At 44.0% G+C, this 18,356-nt stretch overlaps 1 protein-coding gene across 1 annotated transcript in view; it reads left to right on the top strand.

The window, feature by feature from the left end:
• Positions 1–18,356, top strand: part of HBEGF (heparin binding EGF like growth factor) — a 249,810-nt gene that overhangs the window by 123,045 nt on the left and 108,409 nt on the right. Inside the window, exon 3 of the mRNA XM_075344570.1 lies at positions 9,395–9,560. Within this exon, the coding sequence (XP_075200685.1) occupies positions 9,395–9,560 (166 nt within the window). The remainder of the gene's footprint in view (positions 1–9,394; positions 9,561–18,356) is intronic.

Genomic DNA, 18,356 nt, shown 5'->3' with positions numbered 1-18,356 from the left:
GGATGTCACACGGACGGCACACACACCATCCTAGTGACATACGTTTTTCTAAATACATTTATCGCATGTTGCAGAAAACACTGGAAATGAGTGAGGTCTGTCGATGTCGGTCAATCTCTATCTCTGTCAGTCGGTCTCTCTCTGTCGGTCTGTCTCCCTGTCGGTCTTTCCCCCCCTCTCATACTCATTGATCCCCGATCACCAGCGCGGCGCTGCACGGCTGTCACAAAGCTCCGGCGGCTTTTCCTCTTTTGAAAAAGCTAGCCGCTCATTATTCTATCTAGTATTCACTGCTTTCCCCGCCCACCGGCGCCTATGATTGGTTGCAGTCAGACACGCCCCCACATTGAGTGACAGCTGTCTCACTGCAACCAATCACAGCTGCCAGTGGGCGGGTCTATATTGTGCAGTACAATAAATAATTAAAAAAAAAAACAGCGTGCGGTCGGTCCCCCCCAATTTTCATACCGGCCAGGGTAAAGCCATACGGCTGGAGGCTGGTATTGTCTAGATGGGGAGCGCCACGTTATGGGGAGACCCCCACCCTAAAAATATCAGCCAGCAGCCGCCCGGAATTGCCGCATCCATTAGATGCGACAGTCCCGGGACTGTACCCAACTCATCCCGAATTGCCCTGGTGTGGTGGCAATCGAGGTAATAAGGAGTTAATGGCAGCAGCCCATAGCTGCCACTAAGTCCTAGGTTAATCATAGCATGCGTCTCCCCGAAATACCTTCCATGATTAACCTGTAAGTTAAAGAAAATAAAGACATACACCCAAAAATCCTTTATTTGAAATAATTGACAAAAAAACCCCCCTCTCTCACCACTTTATTAATCCCCAAATACCCCTCCAGGTCCGACATAATCCACAGAGGTCCCACGACGCTTACAGCTCTGCTACATCAGAAGCTGACAGAGAGCGGTCACAGACCACGACCTCTCTCTGTGAGCTCCCCGCAGCAACTGAAGTGAGTCGCGCTATCAGCGATGACGTCAGTCAGGCTACCCGCGGCCACAGATCTCAGGTGGAGGACTTCAGCTGTGGCCGTGGAGCTCTGGACTCTGGACAGCCTACTGTATCTTGCTGCACGTTGTGCAATATGATAGGTGACACACGTTTGCACAAGCATCTGTGATACGTCGTTGTAGGTCCTGCAATGTTGGTGGAGGGGTCGCATACACCTGCTGTTTGATGTGACCTCACAGAAAGAAGTCCAATGGGGTCAGGTCAGGTGAGCGTGGAGGCCACTCCAAGCAGCCACCATACCCAATGACTTGTAGGAAGGTCTCCATGAGGTATCGCTTCACGTCCGCAGCCTTGTGAGTTTTAAACGTTTTAATCATAGCATTTCTGTATGCAAGGTGTTGATTCATATTGAATTGATGATGCCCTACAACTTTGTAATTCACTTTTTTTCTCTATCTTGTTCCGTTTTCGAGTTAAATTGCTAACTCCGTTGTTTTCCACCAAGTGGCACTATAGGTGGTTTCATTGCGTAGCGCATGGCTACTTTACTATACCTAGACACCACTTCTATGACTATAGCTGCCGCCGTTCTCAAGTTAATGGTGGTGGACAGGATATGGGTGGACACACTGTATACATTTTGAATCTGATGAGCTGGGTGATACTCACATAATGCCACACAGAGCAAGAGAATGCGTGGATCACTCTTTGTTGTCGTAAAATTAACAGTATAGTCACGTAGGCATGCAGACAAAAACAAACAAAATATAGATACATAAGATAATTAACGATCTTACAGATATCAATATAAACAGGGAGTATTATCCTAAAGGTGCAAAGAGTTAATATAATAGTAAAAATACATGTTGTATGAACGTTATACAACTTTCACCTCCAAACAGTATTAACTACAGTACGCATAAAAAACATTTTGCTCACAAAATTACAGGAGATAAAAGGGTCAAATCCATAAGTGTAGGGAGACTAAAAAATAGCTAATAATCAAAATAGAAATAAATAGACATATACTACACAGAAAGATAGAATTGGCCCACCCATGTCGAGACCCAAGAAATAATTACAACACAATCAGAGATAATTACATCATGAAAAGTTCACATGAAAGAGTGAAGCAACGACACCTTCTAAGGAGCGATGAGTAAAATAAAAAAATCTTTATACAAAGCATTTTAAAAACACAAAAAAAACTGCAGCATGTTAACACCTGACGCATTTCTGGCGCACAAAAAGACGCCCTTAGTCTTCCTATGACTAAGGGTCCAAATCCACCTAGTCTCTAACAGAGATAGTCTTTGACTAATTTTGCCCCACAAATATTAGACTCAAGTTGATCAATGCCCCTAACCCTAAGAAGTGCTGCATTGAATTGATGGTGAATCCTAAAATGTCTAGGAAGAGTTTTCAACGTAGACATATCGGCACAGTCAGCTGCAGCAGTTATCCCACTAACATGTTCTCTAATACGGACCTTCAGCTGTCTAGTGGTCAAACCGACATAGATCTTAGGGCAAGGGCAAATGGCATAATAAATCACCGCAGTTGTGGTACAGGTAATAAATATCTTGATGTTAAACGTTTTTAAAGCTAACCAATCACCAGGATTTTCGCATATAACTTAAAGCCAAGGCAGTACTGGCACTATCAGGCTGCTTATCTACATACCATTAGTGGTCAGCTCGGATATTTAGGTTTTGAAACCCAAGAAAGTGAAGTTTGTAAAATGAGCAGCTTCTTGAGTGACAGTTGCACTGGAGCAGATAATATATTCATAGTTATCCCCTCCCTCTGTTAGAATTAGCATAGGCATTATACAAACGACTCACTTTGTCTAGCAGGACCTGTGGTGAGGTCATACCCATGTGACCTGGTATCCAGCTTTGGTGGCTGAGGCCCAACCCCTTGTGGTCAGATGGGTATGACGTCACCACAGGTCCTGGTAGACAAAGTGAGTCGTTTGTATAATGCTTATGCTAATTCTAACAGAGGGGATAACTATGAATATATGATCTGCTCCAGTACAACTGTCACTCAAGAAGTTGCTCATTTTACAAACTTCACTTTCTTGGATTTCAAAACCTAAACATCTGAGCTGACCATTACAAGTATGTAGAGAATCAGCCTGGTAGTGCCAGTATAGCACTGGCTTTAGGTTATATATGAAAATCTTGGTGGTTGGTTCCCTTTAAGCCTGTGGAATCCACAAAAAAGTTGACTCAATCCACATTGGTACAAGCCTCACAATGTTCACAAGGAGTAGAGCCCACCCTAGGGGCCATAGTTTCTAAAACGATGCCTGGGCAATGCCATCATAGTGGCTAGTCACGTGATTGTGTAAATTCTTTGACCTGTGGATGGTTATCATTGGTCTATCTGGAATAATTTTGGCCAAAATTGGGTCCGCCTCTAAGATAGGCTAAACTTTTTCCAGACATGATCTCATAGTAGAAAATTGGGAGTGGTAGTTGGTGATAAACCTAACTACCTCTTTGGTCTTAGAATCCTTAGGGGCGTATATTAATGTATTACGCGAGGAATATTTGGCCCTCTTGTACGCTTTTTGAAAAGAGCGTTTGCTATATCCTTGTGCATAAAATCTATGCTTTAGATCAAGAGCTAGTGTCTAAAGTCCATTGAACAGAAACTGCAGAGACGCAAGAACTGTCTAACGGGAATGGACTGGATCATATATTGAGGGTGGGAGGAGGAGTCATGCAACAACATATTGGTAGATGTTTCTTTATGATAGATATTGGTCTGTATTGTATTGTGGGAATCCTTCTTTAAAGTAACATCAAAAAAATCTATTGTTTGTACATGATGTGTGTATGTGATATGAATATATTTATCATTGGCATTTAATGCTTTCATAAAATCATGTAAAGATGACTCCGAACCCAGCCTAATGAGGAAAATGTCATAGATGTACCGCGCCCAAAACAGGATGCGGTCCATCTGACTCGCCCACCTGAGGGCTATGGGACACCCGGTGCCGGACCGGACTAGTCCAGGGGTCGTCAGTGGTGGCGGGGCCCGGCTCCGTGGCCCTGGGGGGGTGTCAATTAATATGGCTAGTGATTTGGGGTGAATAAAGTTTATATTTCGTGACGCCACCTGTGGTTTGCGGCTATTAAGCCGCCGCTGCTGTGTGAGGCCTCCGGGGTGATGATATGGCAGCAATGGTGGTACTGCTCCCCACAGGTGGAGCGGTGCTCCGGGGCACAGTTGGTGCTCGTGAGAGTCTATGGTGTAGTGGAAGTCTATGCAGACGGAATAACAGAGGCAACACCAAGGGTGCAGTTTCAAGTTGTTTACTCACACATCCTGGTAGGTGCACACTGATGCCTCTGGACTGCTGGAACCCACTGTCAGGGACCTCCGCCGTTTCTGGGTGATTTCTGGAATGAAAGCCGGTACCCTTCTCTCTAAAGTTTCTCTGTCTTCAGCTGTCTTCCTAAGCCTAGCTCTTTTAGGATGAACCTGCTCGGCCTCCACTACAGCCTCCAGGCTGGGAGCTCGCCTGTCGGTTACTTGCCCCCTTTCTAGAGGTTCTGCTGTGGGCTGTGGCCCGGGGAGTTTACAACTTTCCCTGAGCCTCGGTTTTCACTGTTGGAGATGATTTTTCGCTCCTTCTGTTTCTAGGGACCGTCCCCTGTTGCAGCTTGATCCCTCCACCGATGTTCCTGTGGAACAGGTCACCACAGCTCACCAGCTATCCGTGGCCCTGGAATCCCTTCGTTCCCTGCTTGGTGTCACCTGGACCCTCTGAGTCCCAGGGTCTTCACCAGGAAGCGTCACTTTCTTTTCTTAGCTCCTGTCTGACTAGAGCTTTTCTTTCCTTCTTCTCTTTCACATCTGCCTCCTGCAGACCTCCTCCTCCTTCTCCCCACTCTCCTCAACTCTCTACACTTGACCTTCCTTTCTCTGTCTGCTCTCTGGTGGCTCCTCCCACCTCCCCAGTTGCTAGGGTGTACCCTATAGGAGCAGGGATGGGTCTTACGGCCCCTCCCAGCTTGCAGCATGGGAGGGTTGCTGCCACTATCCCTGGTCCCAGTGTGTACCTAACAATGGGTGTTGTGTAGATTTGCCAGGGGACCGGCGTTCACTCCTTTCCTCACCCAGAATGGGGCATCACACCGCTGGATGGGGTGCAATGTCCTGTGGCGACGGAAGCCTCAGGGGCGCCACACATCAATAACACATTTTGACAGGAAGAGGTCTCTCTCCCACAGCCCCAGGAACAGGTACATCTGCATTGATGTTGGTAAATAAACAGTTTATTTTGATTACACGAACTTCCAATTCTCCTTATCTATCGGACTTCATGTGAAGGCTTGAGTATCCTGTTTCGTTACTTGTAATGCATGGATAGTAAGCAAGTGGCAGTGCAAGTCCTAGGAAGTAGCAATAGGAAATGTAGTAAGCAATCTGGAGATGAGTAGGAACAGTCTGGGTAAGGCAGTTGTTAGGAGCAGAGACTGGAATTAGACTAACCACTAGACACAATACTTAAGCAGTAAGTATGTGTTCAATGTGGCTTTAAGAGTAGGCCCAAAGAGGGAAAAAGATGTCTTCATCAACATCTAAGAGTGGACCCCACATTTTGTTATCAAATTTCTTATGAGCGCAGGGGTACCCCACATGTGGTCTGCTTGGGCAAACGGTAGGGCTTGGAATGGAAGGAGCACCATTTGAATTTTGGAAAAGTTGAAATAAATTGCGGACACTATGTCGCATTTCCAGGGCCCCTAGAGTACCTATACAGCAAAAACACCCCACAAGTGACCCCATTTTGGAAACTAGACCCCGTCAAGGATTTTATTCAGGGGTATAGGAAGCATTTTGAATCCACAGGTACTTTGCAAAAATCTTGCTATAGGAGCAAATTTCTCTCTTTTAGGTTATTTGCCCACGATCTGGTGACACTGTGTCTAGAACGCAGTGTCAGCTCTCCTGCAGAAATGTGAGTGTTGTCCATAAGAGAACGCAGCTGCCCATACACATGGTCTGAGGTCAGGCAATTGCTCTATTCTCCCTGCAGAGAACACTTTCGTATCTGCAGCAAACAATTGACATGCCGCGTCTCAGAAGCTGCACTGCAGGTCAGTTTATGCTACAGGGAAAAGAAGCAAAGTGGGCAAGGGATTTCTAAAAATCCTTTTACTGCACTCGAACTGCACAACATCGCAGCAAAAACACTCTGCTTCCAAAATGCTGCAAATCCTGATCATGGGGATGCAGCCTAAAAAGATAGCATGAATGGACAGATAGACAGACAGAGGTGAAACACATATATAATGTCCCACCCCTTACATATTTTAAACTGGCACCCTTTCCCTTTAGTGACTTTCATGTGGCACTAAAGGGTTTTTAGCCTTGTTTTTAGTTAAAAAAACAAATAAATAATTTAAAAAAACGATGTGGGGTCCTCCCCTTTTTTTGATAGTCAGCTAGGAGAAAACAAATGGCTGCAGCTTACAGACCTCAGCTGGCAGCTTCACCTTGGCTGGTAATCGAAACCAGAGGTCACCTCACACTGTTTTTTTAATTATTTAGTAATAAATAATTAAAAAAATACATGGGTCCCCCCCAAATTGGATTCCCAGCCAAGGTAAAGCGGACAGCATGGGTCTGGTATTCTCAGGGGGAAGGGCCATGGTTATTTGGCCCTTCCCAGCCTAAAAATAGCAGGCCTCAGCCGCCCCAGAAGTGGCACATCCATTAGATGCCCCACTGCTGGCGCTTCGCATCAACTCATCCTGTTACCCTGGTGCAGTGTCAAACGGGGTAATATAAGGGGTTGATACCAGCTGTAATGTTACCTGGCATTAAGCCCAGGGGTTCGTAATATCAAGGCGTCTATCAGATACCAACCATTACGAACCCAGTCAGTAATAAAAAAAAATGAAGGCAACAAAAAAAATTATTTGAAAAAACACTCCCCAACACATTCCCACTTTTACCAAATTTATTGAAAATAAAAAAAATCTGGTCTGCCGTAATCCATTTTGAAAGTCCCACGATGACTCTGGACCTTCCAGAATATGGAGGGCATGCTCAGGGAACGTATCCGCCATTTTATGGAAGAGCAGGCTCTCCATGTGAGAAGTGTGGGTGCAGTGACCTGAGAATATTGCAGCCACTCTCCCCGGGTCCACAGCACAGGAATGTGAGCTGCAGTAACCTCAGTGTTACTGGGCGCAGGGAGCCGGCTGAGAGCCAGCACTCTGCGCATGCAGCCAACATTTCTTTTGAAGACAAGGAGGAGGCGTCGCTGGGGATCCATGCTGCAGCAGGTGCCAAATGGATCGGGGACATCGGGGGTGACCTGGCTGAATGTTAGCTGAGGCAGGAATCCGAGTAGGAGGAAGTGGGCACACCACTCGTGCGTCGACCATATTAGGGATGGGGACGGGGGCCAGGGGTGGGGGGCACTTTGACCACACCGGGGGACCGGAGGAGGAGATTTATCTCCTATCTGACATGTTTGATCATGCCAGGTGGGAGATAAATCATTTTTTTACTGGCACTTCCATTTTCTGCAACGTGATCACCCTTATACCCTTACACGGTGAATACCGGCGACCGGAAAAAATGGCCCAAATTGTGATCTCCAGGGTTTTAGCTACCCCCAGTAGCTGAAACTCTGGAGATTTTCTGAAGCTGGTGGGGCGCTATTTCCTTTATTCTTGCCGCCATTTTAAAATGGCAGATCAGAATAAGTACCGTCTTCTGCTGCTGTTTTAATCTGTAAGGCAGTTGTAAAGAGGTTAAAATTGTTCAAATGTACCTAGCAGAATTTATTCTTTGATGCTGTTTGAAGGTCACACCAAATGTTGATTTTGGTTTAGATTTCTCTTTTGTTCATTCACTTTGCATTTTGTTAATTGATGAAAATCAATTATTAAAACTTCTATTTGTAATAGCATTCTAATTTTGCAGTATTTTTTCCACATCTGTCAAAACATTTACTCAGTAATTACTGTATGTAAGCCTTTATATCTAAGCAAAATTTAAAGGGTACCTGTCATGTCCCCCATTGCACTCCAACCCAGCAACTTTTGTATAAGTATTGCAAAATTTCCTGCCTAAACAGCCCTTTAAAATATTAGACACTTAAATCCATGTTTAATAAAGTAAAACTAAAGCTCAGTTTTTCTTATGCTAATTAGGCCTTTGACTAGTCAATGGGCTTTAGTTTATCCAGAGTAGTCAGCCCTTTCCTTATGTTGTCATACCCCTGTGCATGATAACAAAATTTGCAAGAGTCGGCATCATCGCCAGTTTCCTGCAAATCTTGTGCATGTGCGTAGCTTTATTCAGCAGTGTCATTGCTCCTCTGAAGCTGGGTGTATGTTTCTTGGCTTCAGAAGTGCAATGTGTATGACTAAGTGCAGAAGAAGCTGGCTCTTGCAAATCAGATTATTATGCCCACAGGGGCGTGGTAACATGCAGATGGGGCCAACTAGTCTGGGAACTAAGGCACCATCAACTAGTCAAACACTTAATTAGTATGAGAAATATGGAGCTTATAAATACTTTTTAAATAGCAAATAAGATAAGGATGAATACCGGGCACTGCTTACCACGTGTAACGCCGATGTATTATCACTGAGGAAAAGTCCGTCTTTACTTGAAAGGAATCACTTGTGTTCCACTGCTTCCCACTCACATTTGATTAACCGCTAGCAGGATTGCAAAGATCGAGGGTGCTCTCGCCATAGGATAAGATCCAAAAGTTTGTCAATGAATAGAGCTGGCAGCAATCACTTGATCCAACGTTGCTTTATTGCAGAAGTGTATACATCAAACAGGCAAACAGGGGGAGGTGCGGGGGAGGGGCACGCTGGACGACGGCACCGTTTCGCACAACTGAGGGCGCTTCCACGAGTCCACAGGTGGACTTGTGGAAGCGCCCTCAGTGGTGCGAAATGGTGCCGTCGTCCAGCGTGCCCCATCCCCCGCACCTCCCCGTGTTTGCCTGTTTGATGTATACACTTCTGCAATGAAGCAACGTTGGATCAAGTGAGTGCTGCCAGCTCTATTCATTGACAATATAAATACTTTTAAAATATGGATTAAGTAACAAACATTATAAAGGGCTGGTTAGACATTTAGCAACACTTATACAAATACTACTTGGAGTTTATGGGTGACATGACCGATACCCTTTGAGGCCCTCATACATATGAGAATAACATCATCCGAACCTGACAATATCGGCCAACAGTTTGTGTATCAGGGCCTGTGTAATTTCCCCAAACAGATGATATCTGTTATTTATTATTTATTGACTTATTTTTTAAAACTTTTAACGTGGAATGTTGTCATATTTTGGACTGCTAATCCTTTATGTTATCCTTGAAAAAAGGCACACCATCTTGATAATAAACATTTTTTATTTAGCTGTGTATTCCTCAAAGCCCAAAGATATGCAAGGAGAAGAGAAAATTCGCAATGGAAGAAAGAAAGGCAAAGGACAAAAGAGGGATCCATGTCTCAGAAAATACAAGGACTTTTGTATTCATGGAACTTGTCGTTTTCTTAAAGTAACAAAGGAGCCCTATTGTGTGTATGTACTGATTTTAATTTTAATGCACTTTTAATTTAATGCACACTTTTTAATGCAAACCTAAGAACTAACTTTTTAGAGACTTTTGAGTGTTTTTCATTTAACTTCAGATATTTCATATAGAATTAAAGCTAATATTTTAACACTGAAAATACTATCTATGCATGTAACTCATATTATACAGTACAAATTATACCAAGTCCTAAGGCATCAAGATCACACTAATGGAAATAGCTCTGGCTAGATTTCCCCAGTGGAAAGAAATGTAGGAATTAAAGTAAGAAGTTGGAGATCCTTCCTCCTTTCTATAAGGGTGGATTCTCACTTTCGAGTTTCTCGCAGTAGAGCAATGCGAGAAAAACTCGCATTGGAATCGGACACATGTTAGTGAATGATTCAGCTCGCATTTGCGATTAATTTTTTCAGTCCAAATCGTGCTGAGAAAAAAATTGCAGCATGCTGCTTTTATGGCCAGAATCACACTTGCTAGTGCCTCGCGTGTAACTCGTGCGAGTCTCTCATGGTAGAACACGGCTTGGCCGCACACTCCCCTGACAGGAGCGGGTCGGTTGCATGTATCTCTATTCAGCTCAGATGCTCCTGTATGCATAGTGTGCGGCCATGCCGGGTGATTCAATGAGAGACTCGCGTGAGTTATACGCGAGGCACTAGCAAGTGTGATTCTGGCCTTTGCGAGTTTCTCGGCGAGTCTCTCCAATGCAAGTCTATGGGAGCGTGTTAAAAAATGGATGTCATGGGACGTCACTCACACCATCCTAGTGACATCCGATTTTCTAAATACATTTCTCGCATGTTTCCTAAAACACTGGAAACGAGTGATGTGTCACAATGTCTGTCATTCTCTATTCTCTATCAGTCGGTTTCTCCCTCTCGGTCTCTATTCTCTCTCTGTCGATCGGTCTGTTGGTCGGTCTGTCGATCGGTCACTATCTCTGTCCCTCTCTCTCTGTCCATGTCGGTCTATCCCTCTGCCCACCATTCTCATACTCACCGATCACCGGCGCGGCGCTGCACGGCGTTCACACTGCTCTGGCGGCTTCTCCTCTTTTGAAAAAGCCGGCCGCTTCAATCTCGTATTCCCTGCTTTCCACGCCCACCGGCGCCTATGATTGGTTGCAGTCAGACACGCCCCCACGATGAGTGACAGCTGTCTCACTGCAACTAATCACAGCAGCCGGCGGGCGTGTCTATGCTGTGCATTTAAAAAAAATAAATAAATAAATTTAAAAAAAAACGGCGTGCGGTCCCCCCCAATTTTAATACCAGCCAGGTAAAGCCATACGGCTGAAGGCTGGTATTCTCAGGATGGGGAGCTCCACGTTATGGGGAGCCCCCCAGCCTAAAAATGTCAGCCAGCAGCCGCCCAGAATTGCCGCATCCATTAGATGCGACTGTTTTGGGACAGTACCCTGCTCATCCCGATTTGCCCTGGTGCGTTGGCAAATGGGGCAATAAGGAGTTAAAGGCAGCCCATAGCTGCCAATAAGTCCTAGATTAATCATTGCAGGTGTCTATGAGACACCCGCAATGTCTAACCTGTAAATTAAAGTTAATAAACACACAGAGTTAAAAAATCCTTTATTTGAAATAATAAAATAAAACAAAGACCCTCGTTCACTACTTTATTAAGTCCCCAAGTAACCCATCCTTGTCCAACGTAATCCACGGAGGTCCCGCGACGCTCTGAGCTCTGCTACATGAAGGTGACAGGAGCTGCAGAAGACACCGCCGCTCCTGTCAGCTCCACGCAGCAACTGAGGTGAGTATCGCGATCAGCTGATGATGTCACTCAGGTTACTCGCAGCCACCGCTGGATCCTCCAACAGTAACAGCAAGTCGCCCGAGTGACAGCGATGAAGTCACAGGTGAGTTGCGGTCACGGGGGGAGAATACAACTAGCCGCGTGTAACCTGAGTGACAGCAGCGCTAATTGCGCTGCTCAATTCAGTCACTCAGGGGATTAGCGGTCATCGGTGAGTCCTTCACGGGTGACCGCTAATCAGGATGCGACACAGAGCCGCGGCATGACAATGAAGTCGGGTGAAGTTCACCCGAGTTCATTCTGATCGTGCGGCTCTGTCTGTTTCTGCTGTCGTCTGCCATTCACCTCTGCTACATGGCTGTGTCTGCTGTCAGCGGCCATGTAGCAGAGCTGAATGGCAGATGACATAGTAAAAACGGATCCCCTACGCATTACACACGCATTACACACGCTAGGCAAGTCATTAATTAAAAAAAAAAAGCATTGCACTTGCGTTACACTTAGACCTAACGTGAACTAAAATCAGCCGAGTTTTTTTCAGGCCAGTCGGACCGATTTTACTCGCATAGATGTGTTTCCAGCCTAACAAGCAAAATTAGTTCAATTAATTGAAATAGTTTTTTTTCCTTGCCACAAATATTTGTATTTTGGTGTGTCTGACAGCACTCATGTTATATTACAGTTAGTGCACTTGGTAGATAAAAAAGATAGACAACTAATGCATTGTATCAGTAAGTTTACAAACAGTAATATATCACACACTTTGAAATAGTAGAATAGAGCACATTTATGGCTAAATCTTTGACCAGAATTATAAAGGGGTTGTTCAGCCTTAGAGCACAGGTCTGCAGTCACTCAGCAGACTTGTGAAATCTCACATTATTCACACTGTGCGGTTTGAAGATTCTCTGGTATTGGAATTATTTTCATAATTCATGCCACATGCTGATTAGACTGTACTCGGCCTTGCTCAATACACTTGCATTAAGCAAGACTGCACCTATTTATTCTTAGAAGGCAAGGAAAAGAAAACTATCATTAAAGCACAAACAAACAATCAAATTGATCAAAATTGATTTTTATTAGATATAAATACAGTTTATCAATTATTAATAGTACAGGTATTGATGGGAACAACATGCATCCATCAATAATTAGACGATTAATAGAACCGCATCATAGTATTTACACCTATGCATAAGTGAGACCATATGCATAAGGCAGGACTCAAAGGGTCTTAATGGGCCAGAGATCATAATAAGAATAGCTGTAATATATAACTTTAAAGACCACTAGGGGTCACTCTATAGGTGCACAGAGGGCAACTTTGCCAGTAATGTAGTTATAGTTCAAAACCACTAGGGGTCACTAAGTGCACAAAAGGTAGCTATGCCAATGATGTAGTTATAATTCAAACCCACTAGGGGTCACTCTAAGTGCATCAAAATATATGAAGGCAATTAAAGCCTATAACATAGCAGAATTAGCTACATACAGCCAGTCTAAAGGCCCATAAGAAAAAGGTCACACTAAAGGTGAAGATACATAGCAGATAGTACAGCTACTATATGGTAGAGACCATCAGAGCGGTTACCTGTTAAGAGTGTGTAACAACCGACACGTGTTTCGGTTTCTTCATCAAGGGGCGTGTCTAACAAACCAAGCAGGAGGTTTAAATACTACCCACCTCCAATCGCCGTTCAGCACCCATCATGACGCGTGCGTCATCATGGTGACTCACCGACACGAGGCCAGCCGCCGCGTCACTGATCATCTGACCCAGGGCAACACATGACCCGAGTAAAGAGGAACCGTGGAGACACAGCGGGCTGGGCAAGCGTCGGAACACCATGACAACCGCGCGTGCAGGTACCGGGCAAGGCCATATAGAGCAGATCATAAGAATGATACAACGATTTGTCAAAAAGAAGAGATTGTCCCACATAAAATACAAATAGGTAAATAGATCAATCCATATTATGCATTATCAGCCCAGGAGACAGCATATAATAACCAGCAACAGACATATAATGAACACTTAGTATAATATATACAATATTAGACAGTACAGAGCCAAATCTATTTTAAAAATAGTTTTGAACATAAGTGTAGCACCCCTGTGGTTAGGCGCTACAGGGGAATACAGCACCTTAACATCAAGGTGCAGTGCCCTTTGGTCACAGGTGAAAGAGAGAGGAAATGCAGAGTCTTATATTAGATTGAGTAACATTGACTCAGCAGCCCCTACCTTCATATTCCTGGGACTGTTTATATAGTAGGTCCATAGGGGGGTGGAGCCTAGCTGAGCGTGAGACACGACGTGGTTGCCAGGATGACTGGGTGACAGTTAGGGAGTTAACAGTCAGTCAGTAAGGAGTGACAAGAAGAGATGAGAGTAAATTGATGACTGAAAGAAGGGCTAGAAATAACATAGGCCCGACGTCCTGAGCGAGGGTACCCCAAAAGAAAAGAAAGACACTGGAAATAGGGTAACCCAGATGGAAAGGGGATGCTTTAGGTCTGGCGAGAGCCGGCTGCAGAGTTCAGGTCGACACCGGTATAACGGGACCGAGGAGGTTTGTCAGGTTTATCCCCAAAACCATTGACCGTTAACCTGGGATCCTAAATTAGAGGAGTCCCGGTACCCATCAAGAGTCTGACTACTAACCCCAAGCCGAGTCCACAACGCTGTTGCGGGATAGATAAAGAAATCGTGCAGCATCAGACCCCTGGGAAAACCAGTGACGAGACTAACGAGTGGGTTAAAGAGGGAGTCACAGAGCCCTCAGAGCAGAGACCGAGAAAGAAACAAGGAAAGGTTACCTCAGAGAGAGACTCTGTTATCAAATCTCCTCCGAAACTTGTGACCATTGGCCTGGTAACCGAACTGTTGCTGATGTGAACTGTGCAAAACAAACCAGATGCCAGTAAAAAGGACTTGTTTAAGCTGATGTGGACTCGGTGTGTCGTCTCTCCGCTGTTCGACAGGACCCTGCGACGTCAGAGAAGGCAGCCATCACCGCTCGGTGGCTTCCCTCCTGGTCAGTGACCTGCCACCCTGAGGTAAGAAATCTCCACCTGTGGGGAGCTGAGAGATCTTAAGCTGCCGTCACCATCACCTCAGAGGTCGGCCACGGGCAGCGCTGGTATATCCCGCTTACCAGACACCACAGGTGGCGTCACGTATATCCCCAAAATCATCCCTGAACCCCATTCCACAGCCGCAGAGTGAGCGCCCAGGGCACGAAGCCGGGACCGACCACCTGTGATAACGCCATCGAGAGTAAAGTATCCGTAGTCCCGGCGCCAGAGTACCCCTACCGAAAACCCTGATGGTCGACTCATAAGTCCATATTATAGGTGTAAATATTACAATAAAATAGACATTACAGAAAGGAGTTCATCAGATAACTTGGAAAAATAATTACCATGACACATATACCGCAAAAAAGGGGACAAATTTCATTCAAATAACAAATCACAATTATATTGTAACGCCAGAAATCGTCACATGGTCCCCCATTTTGCATATAGATGAACCCTCTTCTGCTTAGCAATTGAAGGTGTATAGATGAGTTGCTGAGTGTCCAAATTTTCCGATAGTATGGGAGATATATATCCTATTTACTAGCCGTCGCATCCGCCTCCAGGAAGTCAAATCCCTCTTCATGGATTCAAATATTTCTAATTAACACTACAATAAAATGGTCAATAAGACAAAAATTAATTACACCAATTTAAAAACAAGATGCAAAGCTAGGCATATATTAGATTCAAACTGCACAAGGCCTAGAACGACCAACGCCTCCATATTTATAAGAACGACGCAAAACTGATGTTTTCATTTAGGCCAGATGGATGCACAGTACCAAGTGTGTATATCTATCAGGCCTCAAGTTGAGCCAGACGCCTACTAATTTCACCCCCTCTGATGCCTAAATTTAGCTGGTCAATTTCCCTAACCTTAAAAAGGCTTCTATTAGAGGAATGATGGTTACGAAAATGTTTCGGAATGGTTTTAAGGCTTGCAACATCCGTCTCATTGCGAGCAGCCTCAATCCCAAACACATGCTCACGCGTTCGCATCTTCAACTGACGCGTTGTGAGTCCAATATAAATCTTTGGACATGGACAAGTAGCATAGTAGATGACTGCTTTAGAGCTACAAGTAATTCTCTTATTAATCTGATAAGTTCTACAATTCTTAACGTCAGTGAAGGTGCTCTCGCGGCATATGTTGGGGCAGGCAACACACTCCCCACAGGGGAAACACCCAAATTGTGTACTTGATTTGAATGTTCCTAAGAAGGTCTTATCTTCTTTATCACCCTCATAGTGACTGTGAATAAGATGGTCTTGCAAGTTTCTAGACCTGTGCATGGTGATGGATAGACGTTCAGGAATGATTTTATTTAAGGTTGTGTCAGCCTGCAAAATCGGCCAAGCCTATGTTCTGATAAGGAGGGATGCCGACGACGTATTGCAAACAGACCTTTATCGAAAGCCGACATCAACCTACATGCTTCTCCATGCCTCTTCAGCTGATCCGCGATTTCTGATTAAATCAGTACCTATTGGGCAGTTCCTCCGACTAAGGAGGATCTGTTCTTCAGATAGAGACTTTGAAAAACAGGCATCGGTTCTAACAGAGAGATTTAGAGAGAGGGGGTACAATAGGAGGATGATTAAGAAAGCCTATCATCGAGCTAAATACTCATCAAGAAATTCCCTACTGTACTCCACCTTTAAACCTGAGTTGACAGACCAAATTCGGTTTATCACAAACTATAATTCCCAAATCCCCTCTACACGTAAATGCCTAAACAAGGCTTGGACGATTTTGCAGGCTGACACAACCTTAAATAAAATCATTCCTGAACGTCTATCACCATGCGCAGGTCTAGAAACTTGCAAGACCATCTTATTCATAGTCACTATGAGGGTGATAAAGCAGATAAGACCTTCTTAGGAACATTCAAATCAAGTACACAATTTGGGTGTTTCCCCTGTGGGGAGTGTGTTGCCTGCCCCAACATATGCCGTGAGAGCACCTTCACTGACGCTAAGAATTCTAGAACTTATCAGATTAATAAGAGAATTACTTGTAGCTCTAAAGCAGTCATCTACTATGCTACTTGTCCATGTCCAAAGATTTATATTGGACTCACAACGCGTCAGTTGAAGGTGCAAACTCGTGAGCATGTGTTGAGGATCGAGGCTGCTCGCAATGAGACACATGTTGCAAGCCTTAAAACCATTCCGAAACATTTTCGTAACCATCATTCCTCTAATAGTAGCCTTTTTAAGGTTAGGGGAATTGACCAGCTAAATCTAGGCATCAGAGGGGGTGAAATTAGTAAGCGTCTGGCTCAACTTGAGGCCAGATGGATATACACACTTGGTACTGTGCATTCATCTGGCCTCAATGAAAACATCAGTTTTGCGTCGTTCTTATAAATATGGAGGCGTTGGTAATTCTTGGCCTTGTGCAGTCTGAATCTTTTTAATATATGCCTAGCTTTGCATCTTGTTTTTAAATTGGTGTAATTAATTTTTGTCTAATTGACCATTTTATTGTAGTGTTAAATGGAAATATTTGAATCCATGAAGAGGGATTTGACTTCCTGGAGGTGGATGCGACGGCTAGTAAATAGGATATATATCTCCAACACTTTTGGAGAATTTACACACTCAGCAACTCATCTATACACCTTAAATTGCTAAGCAGAAGAGAGTTTGTCTATATGCAAAATGGGGAACCATGTGACGATTTCTGGCGTTACAATATAATTGTTATTTGCATGAAATTTGTCCCCTTTTTTGCGGTATATTTGTCATGGTAATTAATTATTTATCCAAGTTATCTGATGAACTCCTTTCAGTAATGTCTATTTTATTGTAATATTTACACCTATAATATGGACTTATGTTCAGAACTATTTTTAAAATAGATTTAGCTCTATACTGTCTAATATTGTATATATTATACGAAGTGTTCATTATATGTCCGTTGCTGGTTATTATATGCTGTCTCCTGGGCTGATAATGCATGTTATGGATTGATCTATTTACCTATTTGTAATTTATGTGGGACAATCTCTTCTTTTTGACAAATCATTATATCATTCTTATGATCTGCTCTATATGGGTAATTATGCTTTCCCGGCACCTGCACGCGCGGTTGTCATGGTGTTCCGACGCTTGCCCAGCCTGCTGTGTCTCCACGGATCCTCTTTACTCGGGTCATGTGTTGCCCTCGGTCAGATGATCAGTGACGCGGCGGCTGGCCTCGCGCCGGTGAGTCACCATGATGACGCACGCGTCATGATGGGTGCTGAACGGCGATTGGAGGTGGGTAGTATTTAAACCTCCTGCTTGGTTTGTTAGACATGCCCCTTGATGAAGAAACCGAAACACGTGTCGGTTGTTACACACTCTTAACAGGTAACCGCTCTGATGGTCTCTACCATATAGTAGCTGTACTATCTGCTATGTATCTTCACCTTTAGTGTGACCTTTTTCTTATGGGCCTTTCATAAACTACCCTAGACTGGCTGTATGTAGCTAATTCTGCTATGTTATAGGCTTTAATTGCCTTCATATATTTTGATGCACTTAGAGTGACCCCTAGTGGGTTTGAATTATAACTACATCATTGGCATAGCTGCTTTTTGTGCACTTAGCGACCCCTAGTGGTTTTGAACTATAACTACATTACTGGCATAGTTGCCATCTGTGCACCTAGAGTGACCCCTAATGGTCTTTAAAGTTATATATTACAGCTATTCTTATTATGATCTCTGGCCCATTAACACCCTTTGAGTCCTGCCTTATGCATACGGTCTCACTTATGCATAGGTGTAAATACTATGATGCGGTTCTGTTAATCGTCTAATTATTGATGCATGCATGTTGTTCCCATCAATACCTGTACTATTAATAATTGATAAACTGTATTTAGATCTAATAAAAATCAATTTTGATCAATTTGATTGTTTGTTTGGGCTTTAATG

This window comes from Anomaloglossus baeobatrachus, chromosome 4 (genome assembly GCF_048569485.1).
Source record: "Anomaloglossus baeobatrachus isolate aAnoBae1 chromosome 4, aAnoBae1.hap1, whole genome shotgun sequence".
Lineage (NCBI taxonomy): Eukaryota > Metazoa > Chordata > Amphibia > Anura > Aromobatidae > Anomaloglossus > Anomaloglossus baeobatrachus.
This window is presented reverse-complemented; position numbering and strand designations above follow the sequence as displayed.